We start from the raw sequence: 27,252 nt of genomic DNA, 5'->3' as shown, positions 1-27,252 counted from the left end.
AAAATAAAACAAATACCTAAATATATACAATTATGTTCAATTTTTTAATACAAATAAAGTATTTGTAATTTTTTTTCGAATATATAAATGTTTGCAATTCACCCTTGAGGCATTTAATTTGTAAAATAATTGAACTAAAATAGATTATAAAATATTATTATATGGAATTTACAAACGCAAACACTTAAGTCTATAATCCCTGCCTAGGCTCATTCAAAGCCCAATTGTTTTGTTTAGGATTCGGCTTATATAAGTAACCTTTAGTAGCGGCTGCATCTGCCCCGCATCGCAGAGCGAAACGAGCTCGTTTTGATTGCAGACATTCGCAAAAATAGCTGGCCATAAATCTGGGCATTGACTGCAACACGCGCCCTCAGCAGCCGAATAAGGCTCGAGCGGGTCACGTCCTCACCTTTTTCACAGCGGGTGCAGCTACAGTGAGGCATGGGAAATTGCGACAGGCCAACTAACCCACACATACACACAAATGTGAGCTGTAGGCGCCAAGATAAACATAAACATGTTCGCCGAAGGCTCAAATGCCATTTATAGGGGGATCGCGCAGTGGGCCATAAACGGTTTCTTGACAGTTTCATCAGCTGCTTGTTTCCTGGTTTTAAGCCAAATTTCTTGTTGGTTTTCCGTTTGACAGCTGATTCTTGTTGCTGTCTGACGATGCGTGCAAAAGTTTTAATTAAAATCCAACAGCAGCAGCAGCAGCACATTGCCAGACAATAATGAGCGAGTGCAACATTTGGTTGCAGGCAAGCTTTTGCCTCTGCCGCTGCCTCTGCCGCTGCCGCTGCTGTCAGACAGCTGTCAGTCATTGTCAGATCAAGTAATAATTATTATATAATTGCCAGGCAACTGTCGGATGCTATTTTGACACATTGCAAATTTCAATTAATTACATACATACACGCACGCATACTCACACTCTGACACGTAATATGGCCCGAATGCTTGGCCCACTTCTGTGCACTAAGAACGTGCGTTTGCTGTCTTCATTTCAACGCTTGGCTGCCAATTTATGGCTATTAAATTGCATTTGCTCGACATTCACTCAGCTTAGATAAACCGAGAGCCATCAGCCCAGCGGCCTTGTTGCCACGGACACGAGCATCGCGCACATTTGTCATCTAACACTTTTAACCCGCTTAGCCAGCGGCTCAGCTCCAGTTTGGCTAAGACGTTGCTCAATTAGCTTGCTCAACTTTCCCACGCTGCCTGCCAAAACGAATTCAATGTCACGAAATCAGAAATCTTGAAGATATGTGTGTATATATATATTATGTGACACAAAGTGAAGCCAAATAGAAAATCAAAAGTGGAGAACACAACAAAGCTGCCCACAATTCCTGCGGGCGCCGAAAACAGCAAACCAAAAACCGCACAAAATGTTGTTGATACCCTCAGCAAAGATTGGCTATAGGGTATGCTAAAAGCAGAAAATGTTTGCTGAATGTAAATTTTGATATTATTTGAGTTCGATCGATTAATTCTAAATATATTTTTATATTAATATATAGACTGCTGGGAAAAATATAAATATATGATATATACATAGAATAAATCCAGAAATAAATATGAGCATATATGATACATAATAATATAATATAACATAAAAATATTCAGAAATTATGCAATAAAGAGTAAACAAAATTCTCGAATCACTTGAGTACATTATAAAAAAAAAAAAAAACAATAATTCCTAAGAGCGGGCATATTAGCACACTCTCCACTCGCAGTGTGCTTCGATCGATTTTACTCACGCTCCCAGAGAGAAGAAACTACAGGTTAAGACTTTTTCACTCTGACTTTTGTTATGACGGAGTATCTCTCAGTTTGTACAGTACGCTGGGCCAAGTGACGTTGCCCACGCAACCGCAATGAAAACATTAAATCGTTGGCACAGCGGAGTCCCTCAGCTCATAGTGCAGCAGCAGTAGCAGCAGGGGACGGAGGAGCAACAGCAGTAGCAGCAGGAGGCGGAGAGCAGCAGCAGCAGGAAGAGGAGCTACAGCTGGTCTGTCTGTCTGTGCTGCATCTACTCTGCTCGTTACCGTCTCTACACTACCGTCTCCCACTGCTCTGCTCTGCTCTGCTGGCAATATTTATGCTGCCTGCCGACTGCTGCCGCCGCGTCGGCACAAAGTAATTTGCATGCGCGTTAATTTTACATGCAAATAAATGTCGTATTTAAATGCAATTAAAAATGTTTACTTGGCTGCATTGCAGCGCCCCAGCATCGACCGAAAATTCGTTGCTTGACTTTGGCGTGCCTTCACATGGATTCTCATAGGTGGCCATAGGTGCCATCCCGCCTCACAGCTCCCATCTCCGTCCAGCCCCAGCGGAACCAGCACGTGTGCAAGTTCAACGAGCCGCAGACGAAGCCCTGTCTGCACTCCTGCGTGTGTGTGGTAGGGGAGGGGGCGTGGCTAAAGTTACTTTTAATTTGCGCTACTTTTTAATTTATGATGTGGCACAAGAGGGAAATCAGCCGTGGCAAATGCATGGCCTGGCTGTCATGGCGATGCGTCGACACGTCTTCAGCTGAGAGCCCATCATTATCTTTTGTCATATGCTCGGAGCAGCGGCTTGGAGATGTTTGTTTATTGTGGCAGCAGCTGCATTTGTTGCATTTGCATTCAGCACAAGGCTCAAGTCAGTCCTTGTCGCCGCTGAAAGACTTCCAGAGAGTCAAAGACCTTTCGTATAGCTACTTACCTCTGCACTCCTCTCGCTCTTCCTTTGTGATTTCCTGAGCGCTAAGTAGTTATGTAAACTAGTTTTACGTATGTCTGCTGCATGTGCCACGAATATCTCGAGAATCGTACACGCAGTATGTAATTCTTTTCAGTTCAGATGCGACCTTAAGGCATTGTCGGAACTATGTATATTGTCGTGATACTAATTAGTTTCCTGCGTCTCTGGAGTTGTCCTCCGCATGAAGTTGTACGTTGATTCGTAAGGGAATGTGATGCAAATTCATATGCGTACCCTTCTCCCCGATTCTCATGAGTGAGTTATATGATATTATGTTACTTCTGCCAATATTAGATGAGCTAGTAGAGCTTTCCAATTTAGGAAAATAGATCAATTTTTGCCTGTCTGACTGTCTCGCTTTCTATCTGGGACTGTGTATCTTTCTGTTTTTCTCTCTCTCTCTCTCTCTCTTTCACTCTCTCTGTCTCCGTGTCTTAGTGTTTCTCTCTGTCTCCCTTTCTCTCTCTGGCTCCCTTATTTCTCCCTATCTTTGTCTATCTCATTGATTTAGACTCTTCTTACAGTCTCTCTCTTTCTCCATTTCTACTCATCACTTGATTTTTCCCTGTATCATAAGCTTTCGCTCTCTTTCTTTCCCAACTTATCTGTCTACCAGTGTCTATAGCTACGTCTCACATTCCTCTCTAGCATTCCTCATTCTTCCATCTGTCGCTCTTAAATTTCTCTTTTTCAAACTAATTTCCATCAATACAAACCAATTTAATTACACATACGTGTATACGTTCATGTTTATCTAATTTCAATATATTTTAATGGATTTATCTTACTTTTAACTAAATATACATATATACATATACACATATACACATATTTGCAAACACTCTGCGGCTTTTAACCACTCCATATCTGTGACACTTCACTCGGCTATAATTTGTATATCTGTTACACTTCACCTTAATCCCCGTCCTTGACATTGTCCTTTTGAAACTGGGAAAATTGATACATCACCCACACTAGCTGGGCTCTACACTGTGCTACCCACGCCCGCAATACAATTGAGTCCGTGACAGTCACGCACACACACATACACACATACACACACACGCTCAGTCAGCAGACACTTGGCAAACATTGAAAATCGAGGCGCAACTAATTTGGCAAAATGTCAAGTGGCCGTTTAGGTTGGCTCCAATTGCAAAGAGCTGCCGCTGTTGCTCCTGCTGGTGGTGCTGCTGTTGGTGCTCGTGTTGGCGTTGGTGTTGGTGTTGCCACCAGCAGCAGCAAGTTTGCAGCTTAGTGTACACTTGACAACAGAATAGCAGCAACAGCAACAACAACAACAACATGTTCAAGTGGCAGTGAAAAATTTCACGTATTTCGTGCCAACGACAACGAAATTGTTCGAGTGCCAACAACAACGAGATAACAAACAGCAGGCAACAAGTTGTTGTTGTTGTTGTTGTTGTTGTTGCAACAACACAAATCCTTTTCAAGCATTAATACAACAGTTTGACTCTGCCACTGCGAGAGCTGTAAATAATTTGCTACGCAAATATTTTGTTGCTTCGATTTCACTGGAATTGCCACCAAAGTTGAGAGTTTGTCATCAACATGAACAACTGCTGCTGCTGCTGCTGCTGCTCCTCAGATGATTTCGATTCTGAGCGGAAGCTCTAGAGCTGAATCACAGGCAATCAGGTGTGAGCGCAACAGGGGCAGAGTGTGCGGGAGGCTGAAAGAGTGTAGGGAAAGCATCAGAACTTGACGCAGTGAGTCATGGGGAAAGTTGAGCGCAAACTTGAAATTTAGTTTGAGCTGACAGAAACAGAAATTGGATTAAAAAAAATAAATAAATAAATAAATAAAGTATTTTATTTATTTGTAAATTTCCTATTTTCAAATTAATAAATGAAAATGAGAGAATATAAAGTCTTAATATTAAAATTCGTATGTATGAAAATATAAAAATTGTGTTCTTTATATTGAGAAATATTAAAATAAAGATAAATGTATATTCAAATTATTAATGTATATAAAAAAATTTTATTTATAAAAAAAAGTAACAAAATGTAAAAATATATAAATAAATCGTTTTCAAAACAAGAAACCCGAAAAATTAAAAAAATTCAAAGTAAAAGACAAATATATTATGAAAAGAAAAAGAGACTCAAAATTAACAAACAAAATAAAATAAAATAAAAAGTAAAAAATGCAGTAAACAAAACAATTACTTTATTTTAATAATATTGAATTAAAGATATATAAAAGAATTAAAAAATAAAAGTGAATACTTAAAATTAAGAAAAAGCAGTAAAATAAATTGATTTTTTCGTTAATTTTTCATAGTTACAAATATAAATTTTGATTTTCTGATTAAAATGAAGCGACCAATTTTAGTAATCATTTCTCTTAATTTTCTTGGGTCTATAAACTATAAAGATATTAGAATCACCATCAGATACATGTCATTTAAAATAATAATCATTGAAGTATTCATATTATTAATATAATTCACATCAAACCATATACAGCTGTCAATTTCAGCCCAGCTTAAGAAAGCTCCTTTAGCAAATTATATTAATTATGATAAATCACACACGTCAGAGGGAAACTCTGATGAAACTAAGCTGGACTCATAGAAAATCCATTTCCTGCTCTCGACTCGTGTTGCCTTATTCATGTTGTTGACATGTTTTCTTCCTTACTTTACAACGGCCTGCTGCACAGCCTCTCGCCACCTGCTCTGCTGGCCACGCCCCATAAAATCAAAGTTCAATTAACATGTTCAGTCACTTTATGAGCATGTGGCCAAATGTAAAGCAAACGATTCCGATGCCAGCTCTGAGTGATGCAGTTAGTCAGCCTGCAGTGGGGGAGAGCATGTGTGGGGAGGAGCACTTAAAGCGTCGGCTGGAAATGGGCGACGACCCGAAGCCATAACACTTAAAGCCCCATTTAGACTTGTCCGGCAGCCACTTTGTAAAGCATTTAGCATTAAATGCGAGCAGGCAAATTATGGAGCCATAAAAGCGAGCACAGCCATCGAAATAAATATTAATTTTTAAGGCAGAGACTGGAACTGGAATGCGATTGCAACTGGGTGGCAACGCCGACGCCACGAAAGTGCGTGGAATGGCGAAACGTTGGCTAATTAGCATTGAACCAAATGCCAAATTGGCCTAAAATTGATTGAGACGTTGACATATTTGGTAAATTTATACAAATTAAATTATTAAAACGAGCCAGGCTCAGGCTGGCAGCGGATTCCTACCTCGCCTCAGATATGGCCTGCCCCACCGCACCACCCGCACCCCCTTACCAGTTCGGTGCCTTGTCAGGCCCGTCAACGAATGTTTGTTTGCTTTCGGCTGTGTGCTGAGCCAGGGAGCTATATGTGTTTTTGGTATGCGCCTTGTCAGTGCCAGCCCAGTGGCTCATCTCGTCAAGCAACCAATTCGTAAACACTGCAGAGCAGAGGGCTGTATGTAGACTCTCGATGTTGTTGTTGTTGTTGGCAGCTTGTCGAGATGGATGGGCAAACTGCGGGTCGTGTCGAGTCAAACTTATTTATAAACATGCGACTGCAGAGAGGGATATGCGGTTGGGTTTGGAGTTGGGCCAGGGCCAGGGCCGGTGCCGGTGCCGGTGCCGGGACCTCAGCCTGGGGGAACCCCATGAGAGTCCGTGTCAAACATGTTTAACAGAAGGACTACCGCAACAACAATGCGCATGACAACAACAACAACAACAGCAACGGCAACGGCAATAATAACAAACAGAATGAAAACTGGTTGGGCATTGCAGCGACTTCTATTGTTGTTGCTGCTGCTGCGGCTGCTGTTGCTGCTGTGACAATCAAAATAAAAATAATTCAAATAACCCAAAAAACTTTAAAGGAAACAAAAATCCAAATGTTTGCAACTGTCATTCAGATAGAGAGCAAGAGAGGGAGAGAGGGAGAGAGAGCGAGAGTGTGACAGCAAAAAAGTTTTAAGTATATATATACATATATATATTTATATTGTTTGTTTTTTATTTTTGCCTTTGATAACGCAAGAATAAAAACAAACAAAAATTTTGTTTTCAGCATTTGTTTTCGCATATTTTAAAGATTAGAAAAATTCATGCTGCGAAATACTGGCCACATGTTGCAGTTAGTCAGAAACATGCCACAAAGAGATTGAGTCAGATCGAGAGTTGTCATGGCTATTTAGTCAATCTGAATTTTAAAACACACAATAGAAGTTTAGTTCACAGATTTATGATGCTGCAGATAATACATATATTTTGTATGAACAATATTTTTACTGAAAAGTGAATTTATTTTTGTGGAGCAATTTAAATGTATATAGTATATTTTTAGTAAATATTTGGTATATATATTGCATAAAATATATCTTTTTTAATTTTTTAAAAACAAGCTTATATTTATACTATATTTAACATTCTTAAAATATTATTTATCATATTTAGCTTGTCAAACTTTTGTTCTTTTAATATTGTTCTATTAATATTATTAAATACTGGAACTGTTCCCTTCCGTCGGCTCCCACATAAAGTGGTTCATATTTGATTGACCCGATAGGTCAACTTGTTTGCTTTTAAGCAGCTGTCATTTGTTGTGATACCCTAATATAAATAATGTGAACGCTATGTCCCCTAGCTTAGCAGTTTGCTGCTTCACATCTGTCCAACAATTTGCGCACTTTTTCGACAACTAAATGTCATTAATTTGACAGGAAATGTCTGCCAGACAAATTCGAATTTATTGCTGCATATCTCGCTGAATGCATAACTTTATGTCTTTATCATTTTTGTATTTTTTTTTTTTTAAGGAGTTTAACATCAATTTGTCGCATTATTTGTCAGAAATGTGACAGAAATGCTACTTCAACTACAAACAGAATCATGAGGGTTGCAAATTGGCACAGAGTGGAATACATTATATTATGGAGTTAAGCAATTGAAAACCTTAGAGTTTTGTTGTGCATAATGCTGTAATAGTTTTAAAAAAAATTATTAAATTAATTTATAACTCAAAATTTAGGCTCCGAGAATTTGAATATAAATCTCTTTTATGTCTCATTTCATTTCGCAACTTTAGGTCAAAATTACCAAATAGCTTGAGCATTATTTTGTATGATCAAAATAAGTTTTTTAGCTTAATTAAGAGTTTGAAAAATATTTATTTCTTGCAATTTCTTAATTACTAAAATATTTACTTAAGTCGAAATATTTTAAGAACTATCAAAATCTTTTATATTTTATATATTATATATTTTATATTTTCTGTGATATCTTAGACAAGCCAAATAATTTATTAAGATCAATTCAAAATATTTAAAAATATTAAAATTTGCTATCATAATCTGTTGACCAATTTTATTACCTATAAAACAAACAAAAAATTTCTTAAGCTAATTAAAATTCTTAAAAACATGTATGTATTTGTTTTGATGATTTTTAAGATTAATCCAACTTTTAACTGCTGTCATTGCGACTATTCGCAGACAGCCAGCCCTAAACATAATGTGCTCTTTAGTTAGCAAGTTGCAGAGATGCCAATTTCTCAGCAATTGCAGCGCCTCCTTAAATGGCCAGCACATTCCATTCAATCGGCCAAATAAGGTCAAAATTGCGAGAAGGCAAAAGGAGAGGAAAACACAAATGAAACCAACACTGCACAGTTTGGTTATGATTTCTTGGGAAGTGTCTGTTGGCTGGTCGTTCGTACCGCCCTCCCGCCCAGCGCTGTGCTGCCTTAATCCAAATTTATGCGCAAATAATGATGAAGCAGTCGCATGATGCAGACGCCCGTCGCTCGCTGCTCAGACTGCTGCTCGTGGCTTAATGCATTGCTGTCTCTCAGTTGTTGCCTTTGGCCTTTCTTTCGGGCTCGACGCTAAGATTAAGTGGCTTACATTTGCCGAAGCGTGCTGCCAGCCACCAAGCCAAGTTGCCAAGTTGCCGTTATGCATTCTGAGCGTGGCAGACAATGGCCAACTACGCTTGGGGTTGACAACGTGCAACCGAACTCAACTCAAATTGGCTTTGGTCAGCGAAAGTCGCCTCGCAAAAAGGGTTTTACACAATCATTTTGATCCATTGATATTACCGTTCCGAGCATCCATAATGAATTGTAAACGCAGCCACGTGTCCGCGCACGAGTATCGCTGAATGAGTCACGCAGTCAGCTAAGTAGATTTGCTCCAGCACTTGACTTTGATGCCCCAACTGATGCGTCTGCCACTAACTCGTGCACAACTCTTCACACTATTCGATTCACATGAATGTAAGTATGTATGTGTATGTGTATGCGTACTTCCCCCCAACTTGAGTTTCCCACATTCGGTGCGTTAGCTCATTGCGCTTCATTGCACGCTGCAAACTTGTTACAAGGTTTCCTCTCCTCCTCCTCTCGCCCCTAAACAATTTCTTACAACTGTTCTTTTCATTTTATATGCCCTTACTAAGGGGTAGTATATTGAGTGAATATGTATTCTTTGATATTCGATATAATATATCAAATTTTTATTGCCTTATAGCAAGTTGTTTTCATTTAAGTTTGTTTATAATCTTCGTAAATATTGTTTACGACAATTCAGACTACATATTTCTATAATGTAAATATTTCTCACTTATTATCAAGTTCATGCATAGCTTGCAAGAGCATATCATCTTCGGTGTTTGGCATTCCTCTTTCTTCACATTTCTTGTTTTTTCCACTTCCTTTCCACTCCCCCATATATATACATATACAGTTCTTTTTGACCATTTGTTCGACACGACTGCAACGTGTTCCACTTCATGGCTCTGTTATTTTAAATTTGTCATGAAAATATTTGGATTGCTTCCACTTCAGCTTCAGCTACTGCTTCGTGCTCTGCTGTTGTTATTATTATTCTTATTATTATTGTTATTTTATAACATTTGTTCCGTTTGGCTATGACATCACTGTTGCCACATGCCCCATATGCGTTTTCTAAATTAGATTCTGCGGTTTTCCTCCGTCTCTGATGTGTCTGGGACCAAGAAATGTCTGAGCAGCCCCAATCAAATCGAGTTTTGTTTGCTTGCTCGTCTGCGGTTGATCAACCCCAAACTCTGACAGCAACTGAAGTAAGACTCTGCCTTAGTGAAGTTGTTAATTAATTAGACATCGAACTGTCCAAAGTTGCATTCGACTTATTTATAATCGCAACATCAGCTGCAGCTACAGCAACTACAACGACACTTGGCATGCAAATCATACCCAACAGATCGACAGTCCCTCGTTCTGGCATAATCCAATTTAAAAAACCATCGACGTCGCTTTCATCCATGGCATAAATCAACGCTCGCTGCGAAATTCATTTAAAATTCATATCTTGTCAGAATGTAAGTTATATTTTAAGCTTTTTATCGTCTCCTGTTGGTCGACAGGCGCGTGAGCCCAGGCCAAAAATGAAGAAAAAAGAAAAGAAAATAAATAAGAAGCAGAGCTGTGAATGAAGCCCCCAATGAGCCAGACTTGTAACTACCTGACAGCTGAGGGGCAGCAGGACCGGCTGAAGGGGCAAAGGGGCATCTGAGCTTCGTGGGCATCGACTAGAGCTGGCGCTTCTATTGCTTCCATTTGATTGAAGTGTGAGCCATGTGAATGCACATTAGGGTGGCTCAGTGTGCTGAGATTGGCTTTAAGCTGACTTTAGAAAATTAGAGAAAATGCTAGAGTTGATCTAGTGTGAATTAAATATAAATACTTTGTTTGGTATATTAATAAAAATGGATTTGTAAAATAATATATTAATAATAATTGCTAGGAATATAAAACCAAACATACCCATTGCTTATAGTTAAATTCGCATTGGCTGCTTCGCTATGAGAAAAGTAAAACCTGATCAATCTCTGGTTTCAATTTTAGTGTCGCTATTTGTTTGTAATATATAAGTGAAGAGCATGATGTGAGTTCTTAAAAATTCATAATCTAATCCAAATAAAATGCACTTAGAACTAATTTGATGACTTCAGAGAGGCAAACTAAAGCGGATAAACTGCTCCAATATATATATAAAAATATATATTTATTTTATATATATTTTATTATTTATAGTTTTATGTTGATATAATGTAAATAATAAAAAATATATCAAATATATTTGCATATGGATATTTGATTTAAATTTCTCTACTCTCATCTTTTTTCAACTAAAAATTTCACATACTCTCTGAGTGCATAATAATAATAATCTACCGTCTACTGATAATTTCCAGTTCGAACATAAAGTACTTATCATATTTCCCATCTACTTTTTTCATTAGTCCCACACAAGGCAGCTCATGCTTGAATTAATTTCACTTCCTTCAAGTCGTTAACCAGTTGAATGAGCTTTGCTAATGGCCAACAGCTGTTTGGGCCATATATGTGCATAGATTTAAATGCGACTCGTTTAGTGAGTCACCCTGATGCGTACAGCTGCAGTCCATTAAATGGCATGCCAAATCTTTGGCCACAAGTAACAACAGCTCAATTGCCAGCCACGTGTTGCATGTAGCACGAAATTGTTGTTAATAATATTTATGTTGTGCGCGAAGGCCTCAACACCTCCAGCCAGCGAGCTCCGATTGCGCACTTTATGGCCAGCGACTGGCCGCAAATGCGAGCTACTTAAAGTCGGCTCATATATCAGCTGGCTCTTTTATGGCCGCACTGCGTTGTATTTCAAGCGCGAGCTGGCTGGCCACCTGTTCGGCAGGCGCTCAAGTCGTTGTCACGTCTCCTCAGCCACGGCTGTTCATCATCATGTGTGTCCATATGAAGCGAACTTGCAACATGAACTGAACTTTGACTCGTTAATGCTAGTTTTCGTTTGAATTTTGTGCATATTTAAAATGTTAACTCGTTTCGCTTATTGGCCGCAACAACGCACTTAATGAGCTCTGCCCACTGGGCACGATATTTTCGCGTGTCTTATTTATAGACAGCGCTGGGGAGCAGCTAAATTATTGGCCACATTATGTTGATAATCGTTGCTTAGAACAGCAGCAATAGGTAGGAACTGCAGCAGCAACTGTTGCTCTGGCGCCAGGCAATTTTCTGTTGCAGCTGCACGAAGACAGCGACGACGACGACGATGTTGCAGACGACACAAAGTCTGCGATTTTTATCTGTGAGGCAAGCAGCTTATCGTGCGTGTTGCTACCAGTTGTCGACGTTGTTGTTGTCATTGTTGTTGTTGTTGCTGCTGCTGTTGCTCTGTAGGCTGCTGCCTACAAATTGTGCCCTGTCATGTGCAACTGCATTTGCATTTCATTTGCCACAACGACCGAGTCCTGCTTGCAATTTTACCTTGCCTCATTGAAAATTATCTTATTTGGCAGCAATTTGAGCCATTTAAATTTCATTTACATTTGAATATGTTGCTAGAGCTTTACATATGAGTTGACTGAAATTAATCTATAATTTATGTTCAATAAGGTCCCTAATATTCATAATTATTTCAATTAATTGAATTGTTAAAATTTAAATAATTAATAGCGAAAATAATTGAGATTAAAATAAAATAAATAAATATAATTAATAAAAAAAATCGTATTAAAAATGCAAATATGTAAATTGCATTGTTATGTATTTTTTAAAAATTTTTTCTATTATAAAGAAGTTTTTATAGAAATTTTATTGATTTATTTATTATGACATAGAATTAATATAAAATTAATTGAACTTTCTAGTTAGCTTTAATTGTAATCTCAAGTAAAAAAAATAAATAATTAAATAAATTATCGGTACAAAGTTCTTTATAGCAGAACTCTCATCAAGCCGTTGCTCAGTTGGCAATTTTTTGTTTGTTTTGAAGTTAGTTTCAATTTTACATTAATTTTAAATAAATAATTAAATTATTGATGCAAACTTCTTTATGATAGAGCTCCGCAAACACAGACCAAATTTGTCATCATATTATTTTTCGTGTGTCATGTCCCAAGTTGCATTAAGACGACGGCAATTGTTTATTGTTCCCCTTGTTGTTTTTATTTGGGCAGGTTAACAACTTAATAATTTATTTGTGCCGCTGCTGCCTGCTCCATGTGTCAGTGAGGTCTGTCGGCCCCTACCGGGCTTTTGGAACTGGAGGCTCTTTAATTATTTGCATACATCATCCAAGTGATTTGCATGCGTGGCAACTGCGAATGTCTTCGCGTGGCGTCGTGTCTGCGGCGCATAAACATGTCATATTATTTTTACTGTCTGCTAAAAGCCATGGCCAGAGCCAGTGAGCCGTGGCCATGGTCCGCACATGATACTCGACTCATTTTTTTCCCCTCTCGTCTGATGATGCGTCATAAAAGAACAACAGGAAGAAGCAGCGAAAGCGAGTGGCACAGTAATATTTGAATAGATGGCACGAGAGGAGGTGGTGGGGGATGCAGGAGTTGGGGCAGGAGTTGGGGCATGGCGTCAGCTTATCAATGCAAAACAGACGCTAGGCATTAGCTGGCGCTGGCTTTCAGCTTTTACTTCATATTCTAAAATCACGAAACGCCATTTCGCATTTGCCTCCCATCTGGTGCATTGTCCACAACGCGTTGAAGCAACCCTTGAGGGATTAAATTTCAACAGCTTTGCCGCGCGCGTTGCGCATTCTTGGCCAGCACTTTAGCTAGCTTCAATGCAGCAGCACCCAACTACCCAACCACCCAACCACCGTTCCAGCACTGGCCAGACAACCACTTTAAACGCTGCTGCAGCAGCAGCTTTTCCACTGCCGACTTTTCAGCGCTCTTTCAACTGTCTGTCCATCCTGCTGTCTGTCCCTGTGTCTGGGATTGGAAATGGGTCTGGCATTCAGTTAATGAATGTAATCGCCATAAGCTGCCTTGTTTCCCCCCGCAGGGGATGAGGGGGCGGCGTAGACAAGTATTTGCCAAGCGCTTCTAATGAGAGCTGGCCGTCTACAAAATATTTCCTTGTAATTGGGTTCCTGAAATTTGTTTTCCCTCAGCTGCGGGAATTATAAAAGCATGTAATATGCATTTATTATTTAAAACACTTTTACGGCAGCTAATGAAATGAAACTGCGTTGGTTTATAGAAAATGCTTTTGCCGAGGGTGAGATTATGGCCAAAGAATTTTCGCTGCTGACTTTGAAGTGGCGTTAAGGGGGAAACGAAATTAATAGTGCTTATAAAAGCAGAAGCTCTAACTAAAATTCTGGGAAATTTGATTAAAAATCTTCACTTGAAATGAAAGCTCACAAGTTTTTATGATTACAAAATAATTATATCTGCTAATTTGTGATCAACAATAATTAACTTTGCTCGCGGCAAATGCTTGTAAATTTTGATGAGTTATTTAGGATATTAATTAAATAAATAATTTCAACTTTAAATGTTAAATTAATAAAAATTTGTCAGAATTATTTTAGTTACATTCTCAGAATTTTATTTGAAAATATTATTATATAAACAAATAAATTAAATTTTAAATAAAACTATTTATTTTAAATGTTAAATATTGTTTTTTTTTTTTTTTTTTCTAGAATATACAATAAAATTTTTTTTAAAACTTTAAATTCAAATTGTCAAATTTCTTAGTAATTATTTGGAATATTTTTTTCAATATTGCAGTAAACAAAAATGCCATATGTCTTTAAGTATTATTTTTTAATTATTATTTTTTATTAAAAAATAAATTGTACTTAGGAAATCTGACTCAACAAGAGTGATACTATTTCCGATAACTATATTTCAGCAGCTGTTGTAATTATTATCGGAAGCTAGTCATCTGAGAAATTCAATTAGACTTGCATATTATTTGCTTAAACTCATTAAAAGCAAAAATACTCATTTATTGATTATTTATTCATATATTGTATAGTATATATTGAAGCAGTCTCTACTCAATGTCGGTCTGTAGATAATTGTAAATGAAACATAATTTTTACCTCATTCAACTTCAGCTAATTTTACATTTACATGTTGATGCAGAAATATTTGAGCCTGAATTGAGAGTTTTATCAATAGGAGAAGAAGTAAATTTTTATAAAAATAAATATTTATAAATGCTTAAGCTAGCTTGCAAATAATAATTTAAGGATTTTAAAGTTTTGCGACTTGAGTGAGTTTTCCCAAAGTGTCAAATGCCAGGCGAGAGTTAATTGTGAAGGCAAACGCAGATGCGACAAAGGCAAACAGAAGAGCGACGAATGGCAAATAGAATAAAATAAAATAATCAACAAACAAGATGCAACAAATGAGGTAATGAGTATACGCCAGGTCTGACAAAACAAGATACAGCCGTCACCCGTTAGGGTGGCATCAGGAAAGTGAAAAGCATCCAAATGCTTCAGGCGATAGGGTGAGGGGGTGAGTGAGTGTGCTGCAGAAAGGGTCGCCTGGCAGACACTTGAGCAGCCGGACAGTGTGGGCTTGGGCTCGGGCTCCGGTTCGTTCTCGTGTCGCAGGAAGCTAAAATAATTGTGAGAGCTGATGTCACGCCGTGCCTCAGAGGGCGGGGCCAGCGTTTCAATGCCAAATAGGCCGCGGGGCAGCACGGCTCGGTAATGGACAACAATGACGAGAGCAAAGCAGGCGGCAGGGCTCATTACCTAGGCGCAGGAAGAGGAAACGAGTGCTGTAGCTAAAACAATTTTAATGCTAATGAATTGAAATTGTTGAGCAGCAGGCCGTGCAACGCCTAGCGTATACGCAATGTAATTGTAAACGAATATAAATTGAGCCCAAATGCTGCCGTTGCTGCTGTGGTTGTTGTAGCTGCTATGGTTGTTGCTGCATGCCAATGTCAAGTGCAAATGTTGCAGCCGCCGCAACAATAATCTCTCATTGCTGCTATCGGAAAATACAAATGAGGTTTTGTACTCTTGTAACATTTTGGAGGGCATTTGATGGGAATGAAATTGGAGTTGGAAGTGGAATTGTAATGGAATTGGAACTGTGTTTTCTGCCCGGCGGGCATGTAATTCATTTTGTGTGTATGCCACAGTCCTTGACTATGACACGAGCTGAAAAACTATTAAATATATATTTTATATAAATACATACATACATATGTACATAGAGTCTGTTGTAAAAAAAAAAAAGGAGCGCTGCCGCAGGCGTGACTAAAGTCCGCCGCATGACACTTCATAAAAAAGTCGTAACATTTTACGACTCTCACAATACTCCATTGCATTTCCTTGCCTTTTATTATATATTTTTTATTCGGCTTTGGCTTTGGCTCGTCACTGATGTCATCCTTTTGTATTCCCTTCTCGGCAGACGGAACTCTCACACAATCTGCAACAATTGTCGGAGAAGGCACGTTCCACAACCGAATTCATACAGCGGCTCAAAGGCATGAGCGACAAAGTAACCGTAAGTTGAGAACGTGAACATTTTCCAGCAGCAAATTGTTGATTTTAATTACTTGCGCACAGGAATCCTGCATTGAGTTCGAGCGTCTTGTGCACGCCCAGTGCGAGGCGCTCATTCAGGCCATACACGACCGACGCGAATATCTGCTCGAGGCGATTCGCATGGACAAGGATACCAAAATCAGAATACTAAAGGTGAGTAGCTGCTGCTGCTGCTCCATGCTGCTGCGGTTGAATGCAATCTCTACCTTCATTTCGACTTTCTCCCAACAGGATCAGCAATCGAATTGCACGGGTAAACTGCAGCAGACAACGGGACTCATTCAGTTCTGCATTGAGGCATTGAAGGAGACGGATAGCGCTGCCTTCTTGCAGGTGAGTTAAGCTAAAAGAAATATGAAATGAATTATTATATATTTAAATGCATGTATATACATTTATATGTACTCACACAGGTCGGCTCCATGTTAATCAATCGCGTGGCCAACACAGACATGACCTGGCACCAGGAGGTCACAAATGCTGCGCCTCGCGTCTCGCCCATTGTTGACTTGACTCTGGACGATGTTGCCGTCGCACGAGCCATAGACAATTTGAACTTTATACAAATGAAAGGTGCGTAAAGTCCAATAACTTAGATATTTTAATTAGTTTCGCAAGTATATAATCCAAGAGTTCATACTAATCAGTTTAGCTATGAGCTAGTTAGTTTTTGCCAAAGTGTATTACTAATTTAATATTTGCTGTAGAAATTCAAGCTAAAACTCACTACACAAACAACAATATATAGCAATCATTATATAAGGAATGTAAATGTAGTAAATAATGTCCATTGACATTAAGAGAAAATGGAAATATATTTTAGCTGAGCCTTAATGAGTGAGAGAGAGTGAGAGATCTAAGTGCAAATTATGGAACTAGTGTGAATATATTTAAACCAAAACTTAATGAGCAGAAAGATCTAAGAGCAAATTAAAGAATCATTCTAGACTTTGTGTGTTGCTGGTTAATTGACATGAATATATTAAAAAATTATATATATAAATAGACAGCCCAAAATACCCTTAAAGCTTAAACATATTTAAACAATTCACAAAACATACATTTGACTATAATGCTCAACAGTATATAATGAAATATTCTTTGAAGAGCTTAAAAAATATTTTAGCAATTTAAATATCGCTTACACATTTTATAATACAAAATAATATATTAAAAATATTATTTGAAAAGTTTAAAAATTTTATTAAACTAATATTAAATTATTTGTATAAAATCAAGAATTTATTTGAGCATATTTGAAGTTTTAATAGCCTATCTTATATATAAAGCAATCAGACTATTGAATTCTTAAGGAAGTTTCAATTGGAGGGTATATTATTTAAAATAAATATTTGTAATACATTTTAAATATTTTTTGTATCATATAAGTATCAGTAGGAGTTTCTGCAACTGCAATTGGCAAGCGAATGAACAAAACATAAGCATAATAAAAATGTAGTAAATTTTAGTCGCCTCGAACTTAAATATTAGTTTATTATCTTCTAGCTTGCCTAGTTTCTTCCAGAAATAATAATTTGTATCTGCCGCACAATTTAGCTATCGATGAATGCTTCGCCCTGGCTATTAAAGAAACTTTTATACAAATGCCCAACAGAACTTCTGGCTTATCTCGCGCACAAATTTTTATTTCTATTAAAGAAGAAATCGCTACTAAAAAGATAAGAAGACAATTAAAAACTTAAAGCCCGCAAGCAATTTATTCCTTAATTTTCTTTGTATTATATAAAGTTTTAAAATTTCAATCAGCTCATTCCCAAGCAATTTTCAAGCCAGAATAATATTCGACTGTAGCAAGCTTTAAAGTCAGCTCTTTAAAATTTTTAGCTCCATTTTCAAAGAGCCCAATAACAATTCATTTCGCCCCCCTTTTAGCGTAAATTTGTGTAACCAAATTATGTAGGCAGCTCGTAACATAAATATTGGAACTAATTGTCACAGGCTAAGGTAAAATTGTATCACACAATGTCAATAAACACTCACACCTAACAGCACACAATATGCACTCAACTCGCACACACTCGCACACACCACTCCACACATGCACACACACTTGAAAGTGTTGAAACAATAGCGCGAGCTCATTAAGTGCCATTGGAAAGTGCGCTCCAGAGACGCAAGCAGTAAAAATAGTTGAGATAGTTAGGGGTATTCCCTGGAGGCAAACTAAACTACATGTATAAATATAGAAAACCAGAAAGGGGAACAAAGCACAAAGTGTAAAGTGAAACGAGACGCAGTTCCATTTCTTTGGACTGACAAATTTCTAGGGAAAGGGCCACCCACACACACACACACATGCACACACGCAGAGACACTCCTAAAATAACAAAAGAAAGTGTTGAAATTTGATACATTTTTCCTGTTGATTGTGTCTAATTTATGAGCATATAAAACACACACACGAACGTACAAAATTATAATATTGCTATAAATATGAAATTTATGTTATATGATATAGCTAATATAAATATCTATAAATCTATAAATATGTATCTGGATATATTTTAAATGTCTTTAACTTTTTGTGCTTCTCTTTTATCGCGTGCCTGCTCCACATAAAAAACAAAAACATTTCTATGTGCTGCTTGATTTCATAAAAAAATAAATAAATAAAATCAAATCATACATAAACAGTCAAAGATGAGGATGAAAGATGTCCGGCAGGTGAGCAACTAATGCAACCAACAAAAAAAAAAAAAAGAAAACAACAAAAAACCATCAAATTTCTAACTGTTTTTTTTTTTAGTTTTTCCACCAAAGAAAAATTTCATGAAAATTAAACAAACATTTTTTGGTTGCGTTCAAATAAAACAAACATAAAAATTCAACAATTTCCATCTTGGTGCTAAAGCTATCACACACACACACACACACATACATACACACTCACGTGCAGTCTCTCTCTCACACACACACGCACATACATTGGAATTTTCATTGTTGGCCATTTTGTTTTTTTCATGGGCTTTTGCTATTGTTTCTCTGTGTACGCGCCTACGCATAATAATTTTCACATTTTCATTTCAACAACAAACAGGCAAAAAAGGAAGCAGCAGAAAATAAAATAATATGTATATGAAAAAAGCGAGAGCACAAGAAAAATGAAAATGCTGTCAAAATATTTTCACTTCCGCTGCGCTCCACCGCAAACTGTCAGCGAGGCGAAGCTTCAAGTGACATAATTTGAGTTTTTCGTTTTTCTGCACATTTATTTTATATTTTTGACGACTTTTTATTTATATTTATATATTTTTTTTTCGTCCTTTGCCATAGCTTTATTTTTTTTACGCTTTGGCTTTCAATTTGTGCTCCAGCTTTGACATTTTTGCGTCCGAGTGATTCGCCCCAAGCGAGCGGACTTTATCCCCAAACACTTGGCCATATCCATTTCAGTGCTTGGGGTTCGCCTTTAGCGCTTGCCAATAAATTTCGAATTCAAAACTTTTTACCTGCCTTTTTACCTGACATTTGACAGCTTGGCGCCTGCTTAATTTCGCCTGTTTTCCTTCTCTTCCTTTTAATGCTTATTTTGTGGCATACTTTGGGGCGCCTTCGCCACTCGCTTGTTTTGCGAGCCATAAACTTTTATTGTCACGCTTCTGTTGCTCCAGCAGCGGCTCAATTAGTATTTATATACATAAATAATGCATGCATAAAGCTTTTGCCAGTCTAAGTGCCCAAATGGGACAACTTTTGGTTAAGTGCTCTTGGGCGTGGGCGTGGCCTTGGCTTGACTTGTGTATCTGCAGTGCCTTTCTTTAAATTTGGTCTTCCCATTCAACTCTTTTATTTATTTTCAATTGATAAATTGCTTGTCTTATTTAATTATTTAGTTTTTGTTTTTTTTTTTTTTTTTTTACTTTCATTATGTTTATATTTTTATTATTTATATAAATGATATATTTATAACTTTACTAGTCAAAGATTTTCTGATTTTCAGTTTTTATTTTTCTGTCAACTTTATTTATTTAAAATTCAATTTATTTATTTATTTATTTATTTATTTTTTTTGTCTCTATGAGTGTTATTATTTTTTGCCAACTTATTTCAATATATATTTTACTATATATTTTAAATTCAATTTATGTGTTTTCAATTTTTTTTTTTTTTTTCGTTTTTACTTTTATGGAATTTTCCATCAGCCTCTATAAGTAATTAAATTAAAAAGCTATTTATAGCTAAGCTTTAAATTGGTAATTTTTATTTGTCCCCTGGCCAAGATTTTTATTTTTATTTATTATGTCAATTGAGACAGGTTGATCTAGAAGACCTGATTTAACTTTATTTTTACATAAATGTATTTGTTCGATATTATATATTATCTAACAACTGGTGTATGTACCTGTTTAATTAAAATAATTAAACACTTTTAATATGGCTTTGAGGTGCTTTCAAAAAAGCTTTTTTTTAGTTTGGTTTTAAATCAATTTTAATATTTAATTTCTATTTCTTTATACAAATCTGTTGACAAATATGTTATATAATAAAAAAAAAAAAAATAATAATTATAATAATATTGATTTAATTTATTTAATTAATTAATTAATTTATTTTTTTTTTTGAAAACTCTGTTAACTCTACTCTGACTTGTGCCACAGTTATTTAAAATATAATTTTGTTTACTAACCCACACACATATACTTACATACATAGACGATTACATTTATACTGTATTTATATCAAACTAACTTGACTGTGTCGTCTCTTCCCCCTCTCTCTTTCGCCCTTTGATCATATAGCACCCTCGACGCCGACAATTTTGCCAGCGGATTGCTCAGCGGAGAACAATTCTGTGACTGTTGCGTGGCAGCCACCGAGCCATTGCTTTGTCGAGGGATATGTCCTGGAGCTGGACGATGGCAGCGGCGGCGAGTTCAGGGTAAGTCAGCTCAACTTGACTGGCTTTAATGGGTATTCAACCATCGACATTTTACAGGAAGTTTATTGCGGCAAGGAAACAATTTGCACCGTTGACGGTCTCCACTTCAACTCCATGTACAATGCGCGCGTGAAGGCCTTCAACAGCGCCGGCGAGGGTGAATACTCGGAGCTGATTGGACTGCAAACAGCGGAAGGTGAGTGGCCCCTCCAGTCTTACCCCCCCTCGCTACTCGCCCACTATTCTCGCACTAGACTAGTACTAGCTTTTTCAATTAAACTCTCAGCTTCAAGCTATTGCCGCTCGCTGCTGGTTCTGCTGCTGGTGCTGGTTCTAGTTCTGGCTCTGGTTCTATTGCTGCAGCTACTTTGCCAACAACTCTTTTATAATTTAATCCTTTTCGGTCATGCGCCAAGCCCCCTTTGCTTTCCGCTGCCGTCTGTCGTGCTTTGCATGTCAAACAGCCATTGACCCCTTTAGCTGCGCCTGCCGGCCAGAGGCGGCTCCATTCGCAATCCAATTCTCACTTGATTGATGCATGCGCCACCTGACATACACAACCACTCCGCCCAATCACCCACTCCCCCTCTTGCCTAACCACATTGCAAATGAAACTGACGCTTGAAGTTATTTAATTTATAAAATTGCCAGCGCATTCCATGGCCATGGCGTTGTCCTGGCGTCTGCTTTATCCTTGGCATTTTATTAGTTGCCCCAACGTTAATTTGCAACTTTTAATTGATTATTGCTTGGAGGTTAACCCCGCGCTTCAAGTTCCCCCAGACTCTGGCAGCTCGGGCTCATGCGAATTGTTATTTTATAAAGTGCTTACATAGGGCGCGTACGCCTAAGTAATTAACGGTTAACCGTTGACGCTTAATGACGCGTAACACTCACTGCCTGGGCGTGTCCGAATCGGCAATGGGCAATGGGTGGGCTCTGCTAATTGAGCTGGCTTCCAAACATTAACCAAAACACCTCGAAAATATACAAGTCGTTGAGAAAGGGTTAGAATGAGGGAATGTTGTGAGAGATAGAGAGATAGAGAGAGAGAGAGAGAGAGAGAGAGAGAGAGAGAGAAATAGAAAATGACAATCATATAGATTAGTTTTAATTGCAGTAGCAAAGATCTGAGTATAGAAGTGTCTGGCTTTCTTCTGTTTCTTGGCAGCTAAGCACAATATTTTATTGTTATATGCAAAACATGTAATAAGAAAATAAGAGCTATGTTACGAGATATATATATTATTAGTAAAATATTATTTATTATTTATCAAAGCTCGCAAATCACTGTTGACAGCTTCTGAATCACTCAATCGGGTCTTTTACTCACACTCTCAGAAAGAACTCAGAGAGCAGCCGATTGCATCGGTACTTTAAGAAGTGTTTCTTTTTGTTTTGTTTCGCTCTGGCTGCTCTCTTTGGTTGAGTTAAAAGCAGCGACAAGTCTTTGGTGTATGTGATGGTATGTGTGCGTGGGTGTGTTCGCTAAGCGCATCAATGGCCTACATGATTTGAGTGTGTGCGTGTGAGTTTGCTCACTACTTAGCTTCATAGAGCGAACGTCAATCGTTTGACTCCCGAAACAAAGTTCGTCAAAAAGAGCGTCACACGAATAGTTCAACTCAAGGCGCTCGACAGAAAATAAATACGAAAAGCACCAAAGTCTATTGCTCAGAAGAAGATCAGTTGGGAGCGGAAACAGATCGCGCATAGAGCGTAAGGAGCCAAACAGTTTGATTTTCTTAGAAGATGAGATTTGATAAGAAAAATCAGATTTATCGACTGAGGCTTAGCGGTCATGCCAAAATCTGCAAAATAAAATCCAGCAGCTCAGCCATTATAGGGCTCATAATTTTAACCCTTGTTAACAATTTCCTTTTCATTCTAATATTCGCTTTAAGCGATCGATAAATAAATGAATAAATAAAACCCCGTAAGCCTCTAACTTCAGCTAAACAAATCAGCTTGAATTGCCTTAACTTAAGTCATTGCTCGATTTGATATTAATCTCAACTAGATTAGACTAGACTTATTTGTTTTCAATAAATGGCTTGTTATTAACGCCAAATCATATTGTGGCATCAACAAAGCGAAACAATAAACTTCAAGCTTGTTATTGTGGCTGGCTGCCTTTGGTGGCCAATAAAAAGGCAGTCAATGCAGGCAGCGCAACGTCATCGTCATCATCATCATCACCATCATCATCGTCATCGTCACCATAGTGGCAACTGCCTGCAGCTGGCTCGTCTGCCTTAGTTGGCTTTAGTGGCATTCCCCAAGCGCCTTGGCTTTGGCCACTTAATGCCCCACAACAATAAAAGTAAATTTAATAAAGTACTTCGACTCGAGCCCTGCTCGTGGCATACTTTGCGGCGCATAACAGCATAAACTATGGGCCACTGGCCACTGGCCACCGGCCACCGGCCACCGACTGCAACTTAGCCAAGTGCTGCAACTGAAGCCACTCCGCTGGTCAGCACGAGCCACTGGCCACCAACCACCAGGCAGCAGCCACCGGCCAGGAGACAGCCATCAGCTAGGCAGGAGGCCGCAGCTACTTGCCGCTAGCCACTCGCCAAGGCCACTTGAGCTTTGACAATAGAGAAAATTGCAGGCACATGCGGCACAGTGGTTCGAGGTCTGCGAAAAATTGTAAACTAGTTTTTATGTTTTATTTTGACTAATGTGGAAAAATGTTAATAGTGAAGATTATATAATCTTCGTCAATAACATTTATAGCTTATCTAACGACAATATGAAAATCGCGTCAAATCTCTATATTTTTTCTTCCTATGATTATATAAGATCGTTAAATGAGATATTAGATCATTATTAGAACTGAAATTTTTATTATGATTGATGCCATTCAAAATTAAGGTATTTACTTCCTATGATTATAAATTAACAACATAAAATAGATAAATTATAAACAATTTCAAAATTGACTGAATGAGATGATGAATAAATATATTATTTTAATTAATTTTTATTTTTACTTTAGTTTTATAATCATTATTACCCTTGTTTTTTTTTTTATTATTTAACTAAGCATTATTTATTCTAAGTAAATTAATATTTAGTAAATTAATTAATATCAAAAATTTTATTTTGCTCCACTGTCCTTAGCTATTGTTTGACATTTGCTAGCTTTAATTTCTCTTGTCAATTTTCGACCATAAAACCCACTGTAGTGTAAGCTAGTCAGCTCTGCACCAAGCTGCCACCTTGGAGACTGTTGTCTGCTTCAATATTCGCTTATTTTCCATTATATCATGTCTCTTTCTCTCTCTCACTCTATCTATCTCTTTATCTGTGCTTGCAGTGGCCTGGTTCACGTTTGATCCCGTGCTGAGCGGCGGAGCTGGCTCTGGACTAATCTTTAGCAAAAATAATGCCACCGTCTCTGTGGAGGGCTGGGAGCATCGTGTGGCCCTTGGATCTGTGGGCTTCTCGCGCGGCGTCCACTACTGGGAATTCACCATTGACAACTATACGGCGGACACGGATCCGGCATTCGGTGTGGCCCGCATCGATGTGGCCAGGAACAAAATGTTGGGTGAGTACAAATTGTCGAACTGCAGAGCTGTCGAGCTGCAGGTGCGGATGGGTGCGGGGCCACTTTTGGCATTTGAAATTCAATTAAAAAACGACACGCCCACTCGAGGCGCTGCAAAGCACTTGAAAAGCTTTCACAAACTTTGCGCCAGGCGCGAAAGAAGAACAAAGGAAACTATCCAAATGCAACGGAAATCGAAGCAACAAATGGATTTGCAGCGCCACCTAGCGTTGACAAAAGGCCAATCATATGCAGAAAACTTTGTAGCTAATAAATAAGTGACGCAAATACGACGACGAGTTGAGGGAGGGCAGCAGAAGGCGCAACGTTGCTGCTCTGGAAAAGAAACTTTTCCATTTCCATTTCACTCCGGCCAATATAATGGCAAATGGAAGGCGTCATTTCGATTGGTGGGCGTGACCAGAAGAACTTTTGCCATTTCTTGTTGCGTGTGCGTGAAAGTTTTCGGCAAGAACTTTGCAGTTGCCAAGGATCTAGAAACCATCCGAGGTGCCAACAAACACCCAAATACAAACACATATATAGAAGGAAGCGGGCCCAGACGCCTGGCAAGTAAATTGATTGAAAATGCGTTTCAAAGGAGGCGTGGCAAAGAAGGAAGTGGGAATTCGATAGGGTTATATGGGATTGTTGGACAGACAAAAGTAATTAAAAGTGCGACACTTCGAGTTTTGCGCGTGACAAAAGTTTATTTGTGGATTCGACTGGCCTCTTAAATTATTTGGTAGAAATTCTCAAAGTACTTTTCTATAGTTAAAGCTCTGCCTGCGCTCCATTAAGCGTTTGCGCTCGACTCCTGCAATTCGCAAGTTTTGAAATTAAATTTTCATATGCAAACGCTGAAGTTCGCTAACGAAATGCGCAACTTTGGCGCAGGTGGCGCCCCCAAGCGGCTGACATTGACACTAACAATGCAGTTGTTGCCAACTTCTTTTTACGAGCTGTTGCTGTTGTTGTTGTTGTCGTTGTTGTGCTGCTGCTGCAGTTGTCTTTTGGAATATAACAAAAGCAAGGTGAAAGCTGAAAATAAAATGGAAAAAACTGATGTCGCCTGAAGTCATTTGCAGTAGTAGATGGAAAAACATATTGAAGGAAGAATGAAAAGGAGGAGAGTGAAGAGAGAGAGAAAGTAGACTAAGCTAAAAGCACTGCTGTGAGTCTATATAAGAAGAATTATGAAGGATAATCAGAGTAAATTTATTTTCTCTATAAATATATTTGCAGTTATTATTGGCTGTTCTAGCGAAAAGTCTTATCAAAAATTTCAATAGGTTGCTCTAGGAGGACTTAAATTATAGGAGGATTTTATCATATACAATCAATTTGAACATCCTGGTAGATATAGTCCTTAGAGAATATTATCCTGGGAAAAATTGATTCTATAGGAGCTTGATGTATCCAGAATGAATGAAATTTCAGTACCTGACTCAGATAATATTAATAAATATATTAAAGTATAATAAAAATACATATGTATATGTATAAATCATTGTAAGGTTTTGTCACAGAGAACCACTTTGCATATCTTTAGAGAGTACTTTAAAGCTTGAGACAAATACCTGATATAGGAGTTTGATTTCTCCACAACCGAAGAAACGCCTTTGCCTTGCTCAAATATAAATTGATTAGACTATACATAGCTATCTATCTATCCTATCCACCCATCTTAAATACTTTCTCCACTATCTCCCATTCATTTCAGGCAAGGATGAAAAGTCGTTTGCCATGTACATTGATCGCCAGCGCTCGTGGTTCCAGCACAATTCCATACACGAGCGTCGCGTCGAGGGCGGCATTACCACGGGCAGCACAATTGGCGTGCTGCTGGATCTGGAGCGGCACACGCTCAGTTTCCTGGTGAACGAGATGCCGCAGGGCTCGGTGGCTTTCCGGGATCTCTATGGTGTCTTCTATCCAGCGGTGAGCATCAATCGCGGCGTCACCTTGACTATGCACACGGCTTTGGATGCGCCCAAAATGGATTATTTCTAGAGAGAGAAAGAGAGAGAGAGAGAGAGAGAGATGGGAGGAGTAGCGAATTGTGTACATATAGCTTGACATTTAGTAGTTATCGGTGTCTATATGCATATAAACTTATACTATGTAGCCTATAGCATAATCTATATACACTTACTCCACATCATTGTGCTTATTATATGAACGTAGTCTCGGGCAGAACTTAGCGACATATCTACAATCTATTCGTATCCCTATATAAAACTCAAGACAACGTTTCAAAAACGCTGCAAAAAAATACAAAAAAAAAAAAAAAAAAAAGTTTATATATAGTCAGCGTTGCTTGAATCAAATAATTATTCAAAATAATTGAAAACCAAATAAATGTAAAATACACTAAAATAAATATAATATATTAAAATTTTAAAGTTTCTTTTTTACAATATACAAAGCCAAAAATCAAGCACCGTGCAAAAAAAAAAAAAGGGAGAAAATAAATGAAATTTAAATGCATCAATCTAAAAATCAAACCAAAATAAACACACAGAAAAGATCCATTAGTAATTAGTTGAGATAGGAAACACATATACATAAAAATAAATATGTATCTTTGTGTATTTGTGTGTTTGCCGGAAATTTGTGCGTGTTAAATTGCAAGCCAAAAATTATGATAAATATAAAATATAAAAAAATAA

At 37.9% G+C, this 27,252-nt stretch overlaps 1 protein-coding gene across 2 annotated transcripts in view; it reads left to right on the top strand.

Moving 5' to 3' along the window:
* Positions 1–26,728, top strand: part of LOC6577321 (E3 ubiquitin-protein ligase TRIM9) — a 111,552-nt gene extending 84,824 nt beyond the window's left edge. The window contains exons 2-10 of one of the 2 annotated variants that reach the window (XM_002003252.4): positions 15,985–16,080; positions 16,143–16,274; positions 16,353–16,454; positions 16,535–16,694; positions 18,777–18,806; positions 20,882–21,021; positions 21,079–21,217; positions 24,347–24,580; positions 26,304–26,728. In XM_002003252.4, coding sequence (XP_002003288.3) covers positions 15,985–16,080; positions 16,143–16,274; positions 16,353–16,454; positions 16,535–16,694; positions 18,777–18,806; positions 20,882–21,021; positions 21,079–21,217; positions 24,347–24,580; positions 26,304–26,593 — 1,323 coding nt within the window. In that variant the 3' untranslated portion in view covers positions 26,594–26,728. The remainder of the gene's footprint in view (positions 1–15,984; positions 16,081–16,142; positions 16,275–16,352; positions 16,455–16,534; positions 16,695–18,776; positions 18,807–20,881; positions 21,022–21,078; positions 21,218–24,346; positions 24,581–26,303) is intronic. The other variant, XM_044009121.1, reaches the window with a different exon arrangement.
* Positions 26,729–27,252: the final 524 nt, after the last annotated feature.

Source organism: Drosophila mojavensis, unplaced genomic scaffold (genome assembly GCF_018153725.1).
Source record: "Drosophila mojavensis isolate 15081-1352.22 unplaced genomic scaffold, ASM1815372v1 contig_36, whole genome shotgun sequence".
NCBI classification, from domain to species: Eukaryota; Metazoa; Arthropoda; class Insecta; order Diptera; family Drosophilidae; genus Drosophila; species Drosophila mojavensis.
This window is presented reverse-complemented; position numbering and strand designations above follow the sequence as displayed.